This window comes from Rhipicephalus sanguineus, chromosome 4, assembly GCF_013339695.2.
Source record: "Rhipicephalus sanguineus isolate Rsan-2018 chromosome 4, BIME_Rsan_1.4, whole genome shotgun sequence".
Taxonomy (NCBI): Eukaryota; Metazoa; Arthropoda; class Arachnida; order Ixodida; family Ixodidae; genus Rhipicephalus; species Rhipicephalus sanguineus.
Window position 1 is genome coordinate 154,114,316 of NC_051179.1, and position 20,451 is coordinate 154,134,766.

The 20,451-nt window shown below is 50.4% G+C and overlaps 1 protein-coding gene across 1 annotated transcript in view; it reads right to left on the reverse strand.

The window, feature by feature from the left end:
* Nucleotides 1-20,451, reverse strand: part of LOC119390825 (uncharacterized) — a 94,650-nt gene that overhangs the window by 31,630 nt on the left and 42,569 nt on the right. Inside the window, exon 3 of the mRNA XM_037658532.2 lies at nt 15,847-15,998. Within this exon, the coding sequence (XP_037514460.1) occupies nt 15,847-15,976 (130 nt within the window). The 5' untranslated portion in view covers nt 15,977-15,998. The remainder of the gene's footprint in view (nt 1-15,846; nt 15,999-20,451) is intronic.

Genomic DNA, 20,451 nt, shown 5'->3' on the forward strand with positions numbered 1-20,451 from the left:
TCACACCGGTGTTCACGTTCATACTCACACCTACTCACAGCCATTTGTACTCACGTTCACTCATGTCTACTCACTCCCATGGGTACTCACTCACATTAATACTCTCACGTATTACACTCGTATGTTGCCTTCATACTCATGCCTTCTCAAATCCCTCGTCACTCACTCATACTCACACTCACGCCTTTGAAATGAGTCTACTCATGAATGAACATGCCAAGCTTTCCGCTCTACTCACACTCACATGCGGCCCCTGCTCCCGTCGAACAACAACAAGCGCGCCCACCGCGTCGCGAGACTGCTAACCCGCCGCGACGTGGACGAAAGGGGCACCGCTGTGCGAGACATCGTCGATGGCGAGGCAACCAAGGTTGGAGGACATTCTTCGGCGACGATGATAACAGACCCCGAAGCCTTACAGGACTGCATGGACATCATGGTCACGTACCACGAGATCTTCAGCCACTACAGGAAAACGCCACCCCACAAGCAGCTAGAGAGGTCTCAGGCGTCTGACCTGAGACGTCTGCAAACTGACACATTCGAATATCCCCGGCATCTGAACAGGCTGGTGTCCGCCGCTACACCCGTCACCCGGCTGTCCGTGCTGCGGGCACGAGACAGCCGACGTGGCACACATACTTTGGAAGTGCGAGTGCGGTATTCACCGCCACTACCCGGACGAGGGAGTGAGTACCCCAGGACGACTGGCTGAGCGGTGGCGAGCCGCCCTTCTCAGCCCCCATCTAGTGGACCAAATCTGGGCTGTCCAGCGAGCCAGGCCTATCACCGAGGACATAGCACGATGTTCCCCGGACGACGGCTCCTGGAGGCCTAGCCCGGGCCAGTGATTTCTCGTTAGACTCTAAATAATTTATAGTTCATTACTTACCTACCTCATTATGCTCAAGGGTCAAAAGGTCATCACAAACTCATAATTTGTTAAGGCGAAAGCCTTTTATGTCTCAGGCGAAGCACGAAAGGCTGGCTCAAAAAATCTAGTGACCTCTCAAGCGCGAAACTGCGCTACCTTCGCCTTTGCGGCCTCCGTGTGAAAAAGCAAAGCGGCGCTTGTGCAATATAAGTTGCATGGTAAAATAGTCGCACCCGATGGCTTTGGTATTCAAGCCGTCTTAGGAAAATGCATCAGGGGCACTGTGAATCTGTTTCCTGGTTTCTAGGATATTGCCACGCCCACTTCTTGTCTTGTTTTGATGTATTCGGGTTTGACCGGCAGGGACGGTTATGAACGCTCGACGCTGTCCGCGAAGTAGTGTTCTAGAAGCGTCGCGATTGTTGTAGATCGGTTTGTTAAGATTGCGCGCCGCACGCGAATGTTCCAGCTTTGTCTAGAGATAACGCCGCCACCAGCGATATTGCTGGAAAGTTCGATAGCGCCTGTATAAAAGCCGACGGGCTTGATCGCTTGTCAGTTGATCGACGGACGACGCCCTGTTCGCCGCTATCATTGTACAGCGTGCATTGCTGTAGTTCTAGTTCTCATTTTCCGGCCACAAGTTCGGCCAAATAAACAGTTTCATCCTACAAACGCCGACTGCTGTCTTCGTCGACGTCACGACCACGTGACATCTGGTGGAGGTGCTGCTTCATGATCCGGACGCCACCGCGGAGCGCTGACCCAAGCCCAAGCCGCGAAGAAGACGACTCTAAGGACAACCCGGATCCTCGGACCAGCCGCCGGCAGAAAGGACTACCCCCCCAATACGGACTCCTACCGGATAAGCCAAAAGCCACGGCGACAAGAACAACAGGCACGATGACGGCCGCAGCGAACCCTGCCGCGATAGTGATGCAGCCGCCGAGGGAGCCGCCGACATTTCGTGGTTCGCCATGTGAAGACCCCGAAACCTGGCTGGAGACGTTCGAAAGGGTCGCAACATTTAACAACTGGAACGCCGACGACAAGCTGCGCCACGTGTACTTCTACCTGGAAGAAGCAGCAAGGACATGGCTCGAGAACCGGGAGTCCACGCTTCGAACCTGGGATCTCTTTCGTAGTGCTTTTTTGGAGACGTTCACGAGCGTCGTTCGAAAGGAAAGGGCCGCATCCTTGCTGGAGACACGGGTTCAGCTCCCGAACGAAAACGTGAGCATCTTCGCGGAAGAAATGACCCGGCTGTTCCGCCACGCTGACGCCAACATGCCTGAAGAAAAGAAGGTTCGCTTCCTCATGCGAGGAGTAAAGGAACAGCTCTTCGCTGGCCTTATGAGGAATCCGCCGAATACCGTCCAAGAATTTGTCTCCGAAGCAACAACAATCGAGAAAACGCTTGAGATGCGAACACGGCAATACAACCGCAGCCTCTCGACCACAAGCTACGCCGACGTTCAAGCGCTAGGATCCGCCGACCTGCGTGAGACGATTCGAGCAATCGTGCAAGAGGAGCTGCGAAAACTTCTACCTTCGTCGCAACCTCAAGTAGATTCCATCGCCGACCTCGTGCGCCAGGAGATCCAGCATTCACTCGGTGCGCCTCAGCTAGTAGAGCCGCAGCCGCAAGCTATGAGCTATGCTGCTGCAGCCCGCCGTCATGCTCCTCCTCCACGCCCACGCCAAGACGATACACCGCCGCAGTACCGTCGCCAGACGCCGCCGCCGCCACCGATGCCCTACCGTCCACCTGTCGGCCATACGCCGCCGCCGCCACCGACGCCCTATCGCCCACCTGTCGGCCAGCGCTACACCCCGAGGAAGACCGATGTCTGGCGCGCCCCTGACAACCGCCCGCTCTGCTACCATTGCGGGGAGGCCGGCCACACGTACCGCCGCTGCCAGTACCGACAGATGGGACTACGAGGATTCGCCATCAACGCGCCGCGACCGCAGCCAGGCGAACGGCCTCGCGACATCGACGACTACCTAACCGGAACACAGTGGCAAGAACGACGACCTTCACGCTCGCCGTCGCCCGGCCGCTACATGTCACCGCACCGCCGGCCGTACACTGGCCCAAACCAGGGTCGGTCGCCTAGCCCGTATCCGGAAAACTAAGGGCAGCAACCGATGGAGGTGCGGTTGCTGTGCGACGAACTACCGAAGATCCTCCGCCGACGACGACGACGTCGCGACGAAACCTTCAGAACACGACGCGAACCAGACAGACCCCTGACGACGAGATCTTGCGGACCAAAGAAGACCCGACGACGCAACATGGAAGCAGCGGAACAAACCGACGCAGCCGTGACCCGACGCCGAGACCCAACCGCAACGCAAGACGACGAACTAGCGACCTCGACGTTCTCATCGACGGCCACAACGTCACCGCTCTCGTCGATACTGGAGCCGACTATTGCGTCATCAGTGGGCTCTTCGCCACGAAGTTGAAGAAAGTTAAGACCGCTTGGGAAGGCCCCGAAATCCGCACCGCTGGAGGCCATCTGATAACGCCGATTGGTGTTTGCACGGCGAGAGTCACCATCAATAACCGGACTTATCCTGCGAGCTTTGTAATCCTACAAAACTGCTCCAGGGATGCAATACTTGGAATAGACTTCCTAAGTGAACACGGCGCCGTCATCGACCTGAGGTCCGAGTCGATAACACTAACCCCAGATAAAGCGCTCCCGCCCCGCGCGACGCCAGGGAACCATGCATTGAATGTGATAGAAGAGCAGGTGACCATTCCGCCGCGTTCCAGCGTCATTATTTTCGTCGGCACCGAAAAAGCTGAAGACATCGAAGGTGTCATCGAGAGCGATCAGCGTTTGCTGCTAGACCGTGACATTTGCGTCGCAAGGGGCATTGCTCGGTTGCATGAAGGAAAAGGAAGCGTGATGCTAACGAACTTCAGCCAGGAATACAGACACCTGAGCCGGGGCACGACGATTGCATACATCGAAGAAATCTTGGCCGTCAGCGATGCGTTCGCCTTTTCAGATTCTGACGAAACTACAACGACGATCCCTGAGCCACCCTTCGACGTAAACCCAAGTCTTTCCGCTCGCCAACAGCAACAGCTCCGACGCCTTCTGCAGGAATACAGGGACTGTTTCTCGTCGTCATCGCGGGTCCGACAAACGCCCCTTGCTAAGCACCGCATCATAACAGAAGAAAATGCTCGACCACTCCGTCAGAGTCCCTACCGGGTTTCGACGCGGGAACGGGAGGCCGTTAAGAAACAAGTCGATGAAATGCTACGCGACGACATCATCCAGCCGTCCAACAGCCCGTGGGCGTCTCCCGTGGTGTTAGTGAAGAAGAAGGATGGGACCCTACGTTTCTGCGTCGATTATCGTCGCCTGAACAAAATCACAAAGAAGGACGTGTACCCTCTCCCACGGATAGACGACACCCTGGATCGACTTCACAACACGAATTACTTTTCGTCGATGGACCTCAAGACCGGCTACTGGCAAATTGAAGTCGACGAGAGAGACCGAGAAAAGACCGCCTTTATAACACCGGACGGCCTCTTCGAGTTCAAGGTCATGCCTTTCGGTCTTTGCTCGGCGCCTGCGACTTTCCAACGAGTCATGGATACTGTGTTAGCTGGCTTGAAGTGGCAGACTTGCCTTGTTTACTTGGACGACGTCGTTGTGTATTCCTCGAACTTCGACGAACACCTCCAGCGACTTCAATCCGTACTTCAAGCAATCAAGAACTCCGGGCTCACCCTGAAGCCAGAAAAGTGCCGCTTCGCGTACGAGGAGCTCTTGTTTTTGGGTCACGTGATCAGCAAGACTGGAGTGCTCCCAGACCCGCAGAAAACAGCTGCCATCGCCGCTTTCCCGCCACCCACCGACAAGAAGGCCGTGCGCCGATTTCTCGGCTTGTGCGCCTATTACAGACGCTTTGTCAAAGACTTTTCACGGATCGCCGAGCCACTAACGCAGCTCACGAAGACCGACGTCGAATTCAGGTGGCAAACAGCGCAAGTCGAAGCATTTAATGAACTTAAACGACGCCTGCAGACACCTCCGATACTTGCGCATTTCGACGAATACGCCGATACGGAGATTCACACCGATGCAAGCAGCATAGGACTCGGCGCCGTCCTTGTGCAGCGGACGGGCGGACTGGAAAGGGTTATCAGTTATGCTAGCCGGTCGCTGTCTAAAGCAGAGGTCAACTATTCCACAACAGAAAAGGAGTGCCTCGCCATCATCTGGGCTACGTCAAAGTTTCGCCCCTACCTCTACGGCAGGCCCTTCAAAGTTGTGAGCGACCATCACGCCTTGTGTTGGCTAGCTAACTTGAAGGACCCTTCAGGTCGCCTCGCACGGTGGAGCCTAAGACTTCAAGAATTCGACATTACGGTCGTCTACAAGTCCGGACGGAAACACTCCGACGCCGACTGCTTGTCTCGTGCCCCCGTCGACCCACCAACGCCCGACGACCAGGATGATGACAGCTTCTTGGGCGCCATAAGTACCGAAGACTTCGCCGAACGACAGCGAGCCGACCCGGAACTGAAGGGTCTAGTGGAATACCTGGAGGGCAGGACCGTCGTTGTCCCAAGAGTATTCAGGCGAGGATTGGCATCATTTTCCTTGAAAAACAACGTCCTCGTAAAGAAGAACTTCACTCCGGCCCGAGCCAGCTACCTTATCGTTGTACCTTCGGGTCTGCGACCAGAAATTTTGCATGCCCTGCACGACGACCCAACGGCTGGACACCTCGGACTTTCCCGAACGCTCGCACGAGTACAAGAAAAGTACTACTGGCCGCGCCTTGCCGCCGACGTCACTCGCTACGTAAGGACGTGCCGAGACTGTCAGCGACGGAAGACACCGCCCACAAGACCAGCAGGCTTCCTTCAGCCGATCGAGCCTCCTCGGCGACCATTCCAGCAGATCGGGATGGACCTCCTGGGGCCGTTCCCAACGTCGACTTGCGGAAATAAATGGATCGTCGTGGCTACCGACTACCTCACCCGCTACGCCGAAACAAAAGCCCTGCCCAAAGGCAGTGCCGCTGAGGTAGCCAAGTTCTTCGTTGAGAACATCGTCCTTCGACACGGCGCCCCGGAGGTTCTCATCACCGACAGAGGTACGGCGTTCACGGCTGACCTGACTCAGGCGATCTTTGAATACAGCCACACAAGCCACCGCCGCACCACCGCGTACCACCCACAGACCAACGGCCTCACCGAGCGTCTAAATAAGACCATCGCCGACATGCTGGCCATGTACGTCGACGTCGAACACAAGACGTGGGACGCCATCCTTCCGTACGTGACCTTCGCGTACAACACGGCCGTACAGGAAACGACGCAGATGACGCCATACAAGTTGGTCTACGGACGGAGCCCGGCAACGACGCTCGACGCCATGCTACCAAACGTGACCGACGAAGATAACATCGACGTGACCACGTACCTACAGCGCGCCGAAGAAGCACGACAGCTCGCCCGCCTACGGATCAAGAACCAGCAGACGACTGACAGCCGCCGCTACAACCTTCGACGGCGCCACATGGAATACCAACCCGGTGACCGTGTATGGGTATGGACGCCTGTACGCCGACGAGGACTTAGAAGCTTCTTCGACGATACTTCGGACCGTACAGGGTACTTCGACGCCTAGGCACACTCGACTATGAGGTTGTCCCAGATGGCATTACGAACTCTCAGCGGCGCCGTGCGCGACCTGAAGTCGTCCATGTCGTGCGCCTTAAGCCGTTTTTTGCGCGTTAGCGAGCCTGGGGACTCTATCTTTTCCTTTGTTATTGTAATTTAGTTGTGTATGCACTTGTTTTTTCCTCTTCTATGTTCTTTCACAAGCATCGGGACGATGCTTTTTCAGAGGGGGGCAATGCCACGCCCACTTCTTGTCTTGTTTTGATGTATTCGGGTTTGACCGGCAGGGACGGTTATGAACGCTCGACGCTGTCCGCGAAGTAGTGTTCTAGAAGCGTCGCGATTGTTGTAGATCGGTTTGTTAAGATTGCGCGCCGCACGCGAATGTTCCAGCTTTGTCTAGAGATAACGCCGCCACCAGCGATATTGCTGGAAAGTTCGATAGCGCCTGTATAAAAGCCGACGGGCTTGATCGCTTGTCAGTTGATCGACGGACGACGCCCTGTTCGCCGCTATCATTGTACAGCGTGCATTGCTGTAGTTCTAGTTCTCATTTTCCGGCCACAAGTTCGGCCAAATAAACAGTTTCATCCTACAAACGCCGACTGCTGTCTTCGTCGACGTCACGACCACGTGACAATATTCACGATACCTCGGTTCCTTCAAAGCCATCGTGCTGAGGTAGCCAAAACTTCTTTATCAGATTGTCGCGACGTCAAGACAGAGGCCGTAACGCACAGGACGATCACGTCTCTTTTTTTCTACAATTTTTGCTTTTAAGTACATGTGAGAAGTCTGGGATGCGTGAGAAAGTATTATGAAAGAAGTAAACTTACGGAGCAGCCCGACCTCTACGAACTACGAACTGGCACAGATACAGGTTGTCCTGTGATGTCATTTCCGGCTTTTAGTTTTCGCACTTTGCGGAGTATCAACGTGAAATGTTTTTGCTATAGCCTAAGTAAAATGTAGCGATTAGTGATGTCGAAAATTACGCTCAATCTGAAGAGAAAAAAAAGTAAAGTAAACCGGCAAGAGACAGGCAAAGATAGATACAGTCAGGATGAAAACAAATTTAGGATTTTCCCTGACAAATTACACGATGCCTTAGAACAAGAAGAAAATATGGACTTGGAATGATGAACAATACCTTAACCACACTGATTTACGAAAGAGCAATTTGAAGGTAAATCACGAAGGCGAGCATTAAGTACATTCTCCAAAACTACAAAAAAATAATAAAGAAACGACAACGCGTCAGTATTACCAACTCCATTGATCAAGTGGAATTAGTAGACTGTAGAAACTGGAACACCACTATGTTAGTTGGCGAAATCATTTACTGTTGCTGAGCGCTCATTTATTTTCTCTGATAATAATATCTGGGTTTAACGCGCCAAAACCACGATATGATTATGAGGCGTGCCGCAGTGGAGGGCTCCGGAAAGTTTGACCAGCTGGTGTTCTTTACGTGCACTGACATCGCACAGCACACGGGCCTCTACCACCGTGCCTCCATCGAAATGCGACCGCCGCGGCCGGGGTCGAACCCGCGACCTTCGGGTCAGCAGCCGAGCACCGTAACCGCTATACACCACCGCGGCGGACTCTTACTTTCTCTAGTATTAGCAAAAAGGTTGCTCGTGGTGGTGTCGCACACGTCACCGGTCCCAAGAAAATTAATAGTCGAAACAGTGCTACACTCCAGAAAAAAGAAGGTCAAAAGGGGGTCACGGCAGCCGACTCTCTTCGGTAATTCATTTCACCCCTTTTGGAAGGTAGAATCAGAAAATGATATTTAACTTTTCTGCAAGAGTCAGTTGTCACTCTTGCAGTGCGTTTCGATCGGCTAGCGTGTCGAAGACCCCGCCGTATGCATCACATACATGGCGTGGTCGCGTGGCTGCCTGCCGTTCGGCCCGGTTCACGCAGTTCGCGTACGCTGCCTGGCGCGCCGCCGGGGCTCGCCGTCGTGTCGGCACTGGCTATGCACGAATGAAAGCACTTCTTTTCTGAGAAACCGCTTCAACATTTGGCTTCAGAATAAGCACGGCTTTGCGCCAGCATATTCCGACACCCAAGCACATCCTCCGGCAGTCAGGGACACGCCGTGAGCGGTTACTGACCGCATGTTTTACAAACGTAACCAATCCTTAAATAATACTCAGCAAACACATTCGAGTATGAGCCCCCGAACGACACCCAGCGCGCGCGGACGCCGTCTACGTCGAAATCAGACATGTCATATGCTAGAATTAGCGTACATAACTCCCACAATCACGTAAACTCACTTGATTCTGCTATAGCGTCATCGCAGATGTTGGCGAACCACGAAAACAGCAAACAGAAACCAAGGAAGAAAAGTGCACGGCGGCGACCGCAACAACGCGCGCCGTCGAAAGTCTCTCGCTTTTTCACCTTACCGGAGAGGCATGTCCAACTTAAGTGACCAACGCGTACGTGCTGGAAGCATCCTACTATATCTGCATCTCAAACTAGCGTCTCTAAGCCAAGAAAAACCATAATATATAGTGCGTCTAAGCGTTCTGTAGACGGGCTTTTTTTTCACGTTCCCACGTGTGGAAGCACGCTGCACACTCAAGGTTGATAGAAATGTTGTTATGAAGTAGACTAAAGCGCATCTCGAAACGACACCTTGCAGCTTCAGCAATGCAGACACAATGTGCGATCAGCAAAAAATGACCCTTGATAATTGTTTGCATCGCTCATTTTATGGGAGCTTGTACAACAACGCGCATAACGGTGTCATTAGTTGGGCATCCGCAACAGCCCCGCGGACGAAGGCTGCTGTTGGAAATGGCTGGCAGATAACTTCCGCAGAGCTGCTGCAGACGCCCAGCTAAAGCTGTATAATTAGTACCTACGAAAGCAGTACACTCACCGTTAACGGGCGCACGTTGTTCGTGTACGCGGCTCCATGAATATTCCGCCCTCCTAGCGCGACTTCGAGCACGGAGCCTGGCGTCAACGCCACCGAAGATGCGCATTTTTGATCGAACACAAAACTGCACGACAGGCAACTGACGCAACCCGCGACACCGACGCAACGCACAACGCATTCCAAGAGACCGAGCAGACTGAGAGAGAAGGCCTAGGCGCGGCGCCAGCCCGGCTGGCTCCGTCGGCGAGGGAGGCGAGCCACCACGACAAAACGGCGCCGAACGGCAAACGCGCGATACGTATGGTGCATAGAACGGCGCCTTCATCGCGGAAGCCAATCGAAACGCGCTTTAGGAGAGTACCGTGACTCCAGCCCAAATGCTCTCTTTCTCTCATCTACCTTCCAAAAGGGATCAAATGGACACCCGAAGAGAGTCACGCGGCCGTGACCCTCTTTTGACTCTTCTTTTTCTTATAGTGTACTCAGTTACACTAATAGTACCCGCATGAGTGCTCACTCACGTTGAAACTCACGACTACTCACATTCATGAGCACTCACACACGTTCATACTCACGCCTACTCACCCTCATGAGTGCTCACTGACGTTCACACTCACGTCCACTCACACTCATGAGCACTCACTCACGTTCATACTGATTCCTACTCACACTCATGAGTACTCACTCACGTCCACTCACACTCATGAGCGCTCACTCACGTTCATACTCGCATCTACTCACACTCATGAGTACTCACGTTCACACTCACGCCTACTCACCCTCCTCAGTGCTCACTCACGTTCACACTCACGTCCACTCACACTTATGAGCACTCACTCACGTTCATACTCACATCTACTCACACTCATGAGTACTCACGTTCACATTCACGCCTACTCACCCTCCTCAGTGCTCACTCACGTTCACACTCACGTCCACTCACACTCATGAGCACTCACTCACGTTCATACTCACATCTACTCGCACTCATGAGTACTCACTCACGTTCACACTCACGCCTACTCACCCTCATGAGGGCTCACTCACGTTCACACTCACGTCCATTCACACTCATGAGCAGTCACTCACGTTCATACTCACGACTACTCACACTCATGAGTGCTCGCTCACGTTCACACTCACGTCCACTCACACTCATGAATGTTCACTCACGTTCACACTCACGACTACTCACACTCATGAGTGCTCACTCACGTTCACACTCACGTCCACTCACACTCATGAGTGCTCACTCACGTTCACACTCACGACTACTCACACTCGTGAGTGCTCACTCACGTTCACACTCACGTCCACTCACACTCATGAGTACTCACTCCTACTGACACTCACGTCCACTCACGGTCATGAGTACTCACTCATACTCACACTCACAACGTTCAAATGAGTGTGAGTGAGTGTGAGTGAGTGCACTCATGAGTGAGTGTGCCGAGCTATGGACTCGTCATTCATGTTCTTCATACAGTCATGTTATGCCATACCAATTTTGGTGTACATTCGTTTAACGAAACGAGCAGGAGAGCACAATATCGTAGGTGGCTAGATAGATAGATACACTCTAAGAAAAAAAAAGTCAGAAGAGGGTCATGGAACCGTGACTCTCTTCGGGCGTCCATGTGACCCCTTTTGGAAGGTACAGGCAGAGAAAAAGAGTTAGCAGTTTGGAAGGAGTCACTGGACGCTCCTGAATCGCGTTTCGATAGGCTTCCGTCATGAAAGAGCCGCCGTATACGCCATACATATCGCGCGCTTGCCCTTTGGCGCCGTTGTGGCGCGTTGCTCGCCGACGGAGATGGGGTTGGCGCCGGGGTGGCGCGCCGCTTCTGGCTTCTCTCTCAGTCGTCTCAGTCAGTCTCAGTCTCCTCGTCTATTGGAATGTGTTGCGCGGTTGCGTTGATAGCGCGGGTTGCGTGTTTGCGTGTCTTGAAGTTTCACCAGTTTCATGTTCATGCGCGTCTTCGGTGGTGTTGACGCCGGCTCCGTGCACGAAGTGACGTTTGGAGGGCTCAATATTCATGGAGCTACGGATACGGACAGCGGGCGCCAGTTAACGGTGAGTGTACTGCTTTCGTAGGCACTAATTATACAGCTTTAGCTGGGCGTCTGCAGCAGCTCTGCCGAAGTTATCTACCAGCCATTTCCAACAGCAGCCTGTGTCCGCGGGGCTGTTGCGGATGCCCAACTAAAGCTGTCAGTTAACGAGTTGTCACCTTTATGCGCGTTGCTGTACAAGCTCCCATAAAGTGAGCGATGCAAACAATTATCAAGGGTCATTTCTTGCTGATCGCATGTTGTGTCTGCACTACTGAAGGTGCAAGATGTCGTTTGGAGATGCACTTTAGTCTACTTCATAATAACATTTCCATCGACCTTTAGTGCGCTGCATGCTTCCGCGCGTGAGGACGCGAAAAAAAAAGCCTGTGTACAGAACGCTCACACGCACTGTATATAATGGTTTTTCTTGACGGTAGTTTGAGGTGCAGATATAGTACGGTGGCTTCCAGAACGTACGCGGTAGACATTCAAGTTGGACACGCCTCGCCGGTAAGGCGAAAAAGCTAGAGACTTTCGACGGCGCCCGTTGTTGCGGCCGCCGCCGTGCACTTTTTTCCTTCGTTACCGTTTGCTGTTTTCATGGTTTGCCAACATCTGCGATGACGCTATTCGCAATGCCCATAGACTGTCGCGCCGCCAAGCGGAATTCAGAAGCGTCCTCTCGAGGAGGGTTAGTAGACGACAAAATGGCAGCTCTACGCAGTCTCTCCCTTGTTCGGCTGTGCTAACCTCAGTGTTAACGCGTTGGCAAGGAAGGAACACTACGACTTGGCATGTTCCCTGCATCAGTGAACAAACCGGGCTCTCCGTGACACGAGAAATCTGATTCGTTGTTGCGAGGTGCGAAGTTTTCGTGAAAATACGTGGCGACTCGCGCTTTCAATGCTAGCCCACAGCGTACGCATACTATCAGCTTCGTGAAGCTTTCTGTAGCCACGTAGGTTAGTTAAATGTTATCGTCTGACATATTCAGTTGAAGCCCACCCTGTTTTACTTGTATATAGCATTAGTCAGTGTTTCTTGTAGTGCATGAATCCCATAACACTGTACGCGGGAGGTCGCGCCGGCTCGCGATGTGCCCTTGTAACACTGAGCGATCGCAAGTTGTCGATACATTAAAATATGCTCTATCCTTTGTCAGCAAAGCGCTGTTACTAATCGTGCGAGCGACGTTTCAATCATTCGAGGACGCGTCTGCTCCACGCCTTTCGTGGAGCGAACGCATTCCACGCCGTCCTTCGCCAGTGTGTTGGTTTCATAGCCAGCGCTGCGCCGCTTGTTTTTGTACGTTTGTTGATAGGTGGCAGCACACTGCAAGCGATTTGCTCGTCGACCGATCTGAGAGTGAAATGATCTCCGCGCCCAGACGTCTCTGTAATTGTAAACGTGGTGACGCGGAGTGGTCGAAGTTGTTCGGCGGAGGAAATTTTTCAGATTGCTTTCAGCAGTGATGTTGAAAGAAACCACCTTGACGACGAGGATTTTTCACTGGACGTAGAAGACTGTGAAATCACCGAGAGTGACAGCGACGGTGAACGATCAGCTGCTAACTCACGAAGAGCGAGTTGCACTTCACGTCCCCTCGTGCGTTAATGTTCTTTCACGCTCGTAAGTCACTTTGATTGTATTTAATGTCTAATATCCTTGTGCGAGATCAAAATAAAAGCATAGTTCCTCTTGTGCATTGCATGTATCAATTATTGTGGATATTATGGAGCGCCGCATGCCGCCAACACGCTCGAGCTCGACCAGAGAAGCGAAATGGTTAGAGCGTCGGAACGTGCAGTCACAGCCACAATCCACGCCTCTCGGCTAACTTCTTCGACGTTGCGAAAAGGATACGTGTGCATTCTTTTCGATATTCGTTTTTCGGTCGTGTTGATCGAGCCTGCAACATGCGAGTGAAGTGAATTGCACACGGCTAGAGTCTCAGTATGGCTGTGACACAAGCGCTACTGAATGGGAAGTTAAATGCTTGTGTTCCGTTGAAGACGTAACTCCGCGTTCCCGACTGCACAAGTAATGACGACGGCGTATTATGTTTGCAAACCATCACCACGTTAAACGTGCGGTCCCGTGCAGCAGCGATGGTGCTACTCGCTGGCGGCCTACTACTGCGGCAAATTCGTAAGGCAGGCTCGGTGCAATGTATCTATAAACGTTGGCTCGGTACGTACTACCTCGGAGTGCCGTTCTGCTCATACGTCAATTTTAGTTCATGCAGTTTTATGTAGCACGCACAGGATTTCGCAAAGTATCGTTATGCAAGGTAACGGAGCTGAAATATAGCCTTTCACGCCACAGCAAATAATTAGGTGGCGAGTACTTAGCACTTTTCATGGTTTGGGAAAGTAGTTTAGTCTCATATCCAATTCAGCACAGCTCATGACTTCATCCGGTGAAAGTGACACGGGCCGTACGTCCGCACGTACTATCTGTTTTTATGCTAACAAACGGGTTGACCCTCCTCCTGGCGCCATATTGAAAAGCACGGCGCGCCACCTATAGTTCGTGGGCATTGCGAATAACGGAATCAAGTGAGTGTACGTGATTGTGGGAGTTATGTGTGCTAATTCTAGCATATGACATGTCTGATCTCGACGTAGACGGCGTCCGCACGCGCTGTGTGTCGTTCGGGCCCTCGTACTCGCATGTGTTTATCTGAGTATGGGTTACGTTTGTAAAACATGCGGTCAGTAACCGCTCACGGCGTGCCCCTGACTGCCGGAGGATGTGCTTGGGTGTCGGGGTAAGCCGGCGCAAAACCGTGTTTATTCTGAAACCAAATTTTGAAGCGATTTCTCAGAAAAGAAGTGCTTTCATTCGTGTATAGCCAGTGCGTATTGTGACACGATGTTCCCGCTGCCTTTTACGTGAAAATTTGTTTTCGTTGCGAACTTTGAACTAAACACTCGTGGCAGATGTGTGTACAATAACGGTGTGTTGAACAAAGGGTGGTTTTAAATGCAAATAATGTGTGTGTTTTGGTTATTCCCAGAATACCAAATCACTTCTCCCGCCTCTTCACTCCAGTTGACAGCCACACTCGGGGAAACGAAGGTGCCGCTCTGGTCTGGCGCCTCACCGCTCGTGATGGGAAAATCAACAGCGGCGTTTGCCCTGTCAACGAGGCAGTCGGTCCTACATTTCTTGTGGTTGGGCAAGACGACGTAGGAAAAGAGGTGAGTGGCACCCACGCAAAGGAGCCTAAACCAAATTCGTTTGTTGTTTAAAAGAGGCTCACATCATCTCGTGCTGCAAGTTTGTCGCCAAGTGACGTGTTACAAAAGCTACTAGTATTTGCAAGTTGCGTTTTACACGATAACGGCAAAAAACTTGGTTCCTTACCGTACGTGTTTGCATTTGTTGTTGTGTTGTGAGCCTGCATTGTGTCTATGTGAACCACTTATTTTGTAGGTTTCGCAAACCTTTACTGCAATTTCGTTTTCTCATCATAATATCACGTTCTGCTTTTCAGATACCGTTTTTCATGGTGCCTATGCTGAACAGGAGCGACAACCTAGCAATCCACAAGTCTGATGCCTACAGCCGTCACTACTTTTTTATTTATTCTTACTCATAAGGAATAAAGATTGAAACATGATGCCCATTTCTGCAGTTTATTTTGCACTATATGGCACTATGCACACCAGTCACACATTTTAGTTGGCTATACTCATAGAAGCATGCAAATGAGGAATAGCCAAACTTCTTAATTGGAAATCAAAGCCATCTTTACGCGCTCTCTATATAACTTTGCTGGAAAATATGTGTTGTTTTGACGAGTTTTATTAAAATAATGCTAAAACTGAACTAGTCTTTTTTTTTTGCAGTCGCTGCGCAGAACGGCAAGTAATATTGGACTTGCTTAAAATGGATACTCCACTATATTAAACAGTAGTCGCGCAAAAGTAGAGCAAGGGTCCAATGAGTAGCGTAAAATACATGTGGAGTCGCTTGACGCTTCGGTGTGGGTCCCTTGACCCCCGTAGGAGTGTTACCGGCAGGAGTCGTCTGACTCCCTACAAGTGCTAACGTGATCCTTCGGATGAGAGTCTTTCCACTCTTCCTAGAGGGTCAGGGGAGCGAGCCGACCCTGACCCACCAAGAGAGTCGCCGTGACTATTGAAAGAGAGTCCTATACGTGGCAAGTCAGAACTGCCGGAAAAGAGTCACGCATACTCTTTTTTTTCTTAGAGTGTACGCTCAAAGTCGCAGAAGTTCGCTAAGAAATGCTTCGCATTTAAAAACAAACAAACAAGAAAAAAGTGTACGTGCTTCAAAAGTTGAGCAGCCAAAATCACTTCCTGCGCTTTGCACACTACTTACCTCGTGCTGTCGCTGATTCTCCGTCAGGATGCGCCATCTTTTGGAGAGCCGTGGGCGATATTCCAACCGGCATGGAAAGACGTTGTCCCAGCAGCGTGCATTCTGTATCTATGGTGCTCACGTCCCGCATTACTCGTGGCAACAACCTGAGCCTACAGGAAGGATCATACAAAATAACATATATCGTACACCAGCGTCACACCAATCGTTCGGAGGACAATGAACCTCGGAGATTATGGTTCTTGTCCAGGCAGTGACGATATGAGGAAATCAAGCAAAACTTTAGCACTGCAGTGTGGCAGAAAACGGGAGCCAGGAGAAACTTCAGAAAGCCCTGAAGCAGCGCCGCAAGGAAATGAACGTCTGTGCACGTAACACTGACCGTTTTGAACAATCCTACAATGCTTACTGTAACTGCAGTTGCGAAGTGCCCGCTGTGCCGTCATTCATTCCTTTGGCATTTTTGTTGATGCTGTCGATGACTGTGGTCAATAATTTTGCCTCAACATTTTTGTAACGGGTGGGCTTTTAAACCACCCACTCGTTGCCCAATTCGTGTGTTTTGACCCCTACTGCTACTATACGCGTCTGTCACACAATTTTACATGCGTTAAGGGGACTTCTTGCACTACACGCCATTGCTACTGGGCAGGGGCGTAGCCAGAAATTTTTTTCGGGGGGGGGGGGGTTCAACCATACTTTATGTATGTTCGTGCGTGCGTTTGTATGTGTGCGTGTATACGCAAGCAAAACTGAAAAATTTCGGGGGGGGGTTTGAACCCCCCCAACCCCCCCCCCCCCTTGGCTACGCCCCTGCTACTGGGTTTTCGTGTACAACAATGTCAAGCACTGGCATCGCTCTGCGGTAGAACACCTACTTGCCACATAGATGACCTGGGTTCAATTCCCCCTCGAAGCGAAGATTCTTATTTGCATCTATCTCGATTTTGTTTTTACTCACGGACAACGTTGATTTTTCGCTCGCAACCAACGACGCCGACGCCGACAACAGAAATATTGCGAAACGAGATCTTTAACGCTATCGTGTTAAATATACAGTCGAGAGCGGCCGAGGTAGGTTATGTGAAGAAGTGTCGAAATTTACAGGCGGAACCTTGTATAATAGATGGCAATTTAGGGTTGCTGACCGATCGCTTTGTCCTGCAGTGCACATATATTAGGTTTACCTGTAGTATGAAGACAGAAGTTGATAGGCTGTGCGAAATTCTCTGACCACTACGGAAGAAGCATGGTCCTAAACAATGTCTTCAAACAAGCTGATAGACAACATTGATGAATGCACCGCATTCCTTTTGTCCGTATTTAGGGCTCTGTTTTTTTTCTTCTTTTTTTTTGTAAAAGGCAGGCTCACATCAGCCGAATCATGCAAGGAGTCTGATCGCGGAGGCACCGCTAAGCGTGATCATAGCCGTACGGGGTTCTCATGGGTGCGCTTGAAGCACTCATGAAACCAACCTTAACCAACCTTAACGTCCCGCTTAAAAGTTATCTGTACGCTTCATTACAAATGGTATGCGCCACAAACAACGCTTAAAGACAACCTATATCCAAAAGAAATTGCAGATCTAAAGGAAAATTGGTGATCCATTCCAATATGCGAACATGGATGATCAGCGAAGGTGTTTACACACGACACGAAAGTGACGCATAATTTCGAACCATAACCGAGAGACGCCCTGCAACTAAATTCGGAATGTTTGTCCAGAAAGACTCTTTTGACTTTGCGATTCCTCCTTTAAAATTTTCCATTTGGGAAATGTGGCACTTGAGTATTTTTGCCGCATTCTCCGTTTCGTGGCACGCTTCGTCTTGTCTGGCTGCGCTTGGGGTTTCGTGCGCGATCTTAATTGGTGCTTGCCGCCCGTGCGCTCTCGATTTCTACTGGACACTTGGTTAGTGTTGTGGTTTGTACAATCTGTGTGGCATATATGTTTTTTTTCTGACGGACAGCAAGAATACACGGAACCCTAGCAATATACATCTTCGCTGTAAGAGTAACTTTCTTGACACGCATAAACGATTCTTGGAACACACCACGGACTAGCAGAGAGTACGACAGGTAATTGCTATTATATTTACACTTCGAACCTTCCTAAATCAACTTTCCCGCCTTCCCCCCCCCCCCCTTTTTGGATAGCGATATAGTTTCTTCTCCTTGATGTTTTTTTTTTCTCTGTTATGCTTTTGAAATGTGTATACTGCTTAAATGTGGCTTTTTTGTTTATATTAGCAAATACGAGTACTTAACCTGTCCATGTGCGTACATTAACAAGAGTACAAAATCTTTGGTGAAGACCTCGCTTAGACTTCCATGGTTTCTGGTGTTTGCCCTCAGTACAAGTGCAACTTTGCCAGAGATACAAGTGTGCTTGAATGTGACGAAATAAAGTTATGGGTATCATGGTTAATGTGGATCGCTAGGCCTGATTCTCCATGTCTGTCTGTCAGATACGTAGAGTACTGTTGCTCAACGCGATGCAAGGGTAAACATCCTTTCAGCGCTTGTTTATTTTTATTTTAAAGGCTTCGATTCATATATGTTATAACAGGTGCGCTCGGTCGGCTAGCACCCAGTATTCCAACAGCTGAGTCATAAAATTCGGCAGATTCCACGCCTTGTGGCAATCGGTTTTATGCGTAGTGGGCAGCCGGTAGTTATATGCTGCACTTTATGGCTTTGAGCCAAGCGTTACGAGGTGGATCGACGTGTTTTGTCAACGGAGGAATTGTGTGCACATCGTGGGCTTACCAGGCGCACCGACAACACTGGCCTTTAAATGGTAACTTATGGTCTGACGTTGCATCAGCACTCATGTCAGAGCACAAACGTTTGTAACCATTTCGGTGCGCGCGCCGAAATATTTCCAAGAATGTCCTCAAACCAACTCGCCCAGCTCTCCATACTGTTACAAACGTTTGTGTTATAGAAAAGAACTGCACTTTACGGTGTGATGATGTGAATATCATACGTAACATCTGTTGACGTATTCCTCCGGGGTCGAACGCTTGAATATAGCTTGCTTAATCATAGGAATACAGATATAATGTTTATTAGACTGCTATAAAAGCGGAGCCAACACTGGAACCACAATTGACGTTAACGCAATATGGCACCTGCACGATAGAAGTACATAGGTAATGTCCATTGCTTTGCTATAAAATTTGATAGCCAACACTGAAACCACAATTGACATTGCACCGAGATTACGCCTGCATAGGGTGTTTTCCCGAAGCAGCTTTTAAAGCTGGCGTGGCTCTGTGGTACAATACATGACTGCCACGCAGAATTCTTGGGCCCGATTCCTGTGGGGATCCTAATTTTTATCCTTTGCATTCGTCGGGTCAACGCTGTCGGTGTCGGTTTTTTTAACGCTCTCGCATTTGAATTACCAATGTCGGTTCTCGCCGTTCCTGAGTAAATATAAACTCTCAATCACCTGGTGGTGGTGGTGAAAAGCATTTATTTACAAAGAGAGGTGTGGGACCTCTTGCATAAATCACCTCAGGCAAATCAGGCAAATTCTAGAATAAATCACCTGTGGCGCATACATCTACGCCGCGGCCCGTGGTGAACGGGTATGTGCCACGCGTGTCTGGAGGAAAGGGTTTGACGACGTACGCGACAGGATTTTCACGTTATTCACGTCTTGTCCAGACAGTCACATTCGTCAAATCCTCTTGCACCCTCAAGCCAAGTTTGGTCTACACCAAGTAAGGAGGCGATCACCAGAGCAACCCAGACGTCGGCGGCTAGATAGATAGATAGATAGATAGATAGATAGATAGATAGATAGATAGATAGATAGATAGATAGATAGATAGATAGATAGATAGATAGATAGATAGATAGATAGATAGATAGATAGATAGATAGATACGCTCAAAGTGCCTTGAGTTTGCTAAAAATTGCTTCGCATTTAAAAATGCGAAAAAGATACCAAGCTTAAGAAAGAGAAAGTAGACAAACACCCATTTGTAGCACGAAGCCACAAGGAAATCCATACGGACTTCTCAGAAAATAAAACCTCTTAGTTGCCGAAAAATTCGCCTTGGTCCGGGGATCGAACCCGGGACCAACGCCTTTCCGGGGCGGTCGCTCTCACCACTCGCTCGCACCACATACCAAGCTTATATAGTCTTGCTGCATCACAGCTTTATTTACAGCACAGATTGTTTTTCCAGCAGCTTATATTGGGATTTCATATGGCTGTAATAAAACTAAAGCAATACGATTACCAGCAGATGATACGCCTGTGTATACGAAAAAAAAATACAAGCATGTAACTCTTTTGAGCACTTGATTAAGGAATATTTCGATGAAGTGATCGGAGTTGTTTTTTTTCAGTGGAAAACCTATACCGTCTCACAAAAGTCAGGTGGTTAACCCTACACGTTACGATGCAAGCGTGCCTGTAGATCTCACAATTTAATATAATCGCTGGGGCTTAACGTCCCGAAAACCCCGACATGATGATGAGGGACGCCGTAGTGGAGTGCTCCGAAAATTTCGGCCACCTGGGGCTCTTAACGTGCACGGAAACGTAAGTACACGGGCCTGAGGCATTTTGGCCTCCATCGAAAATG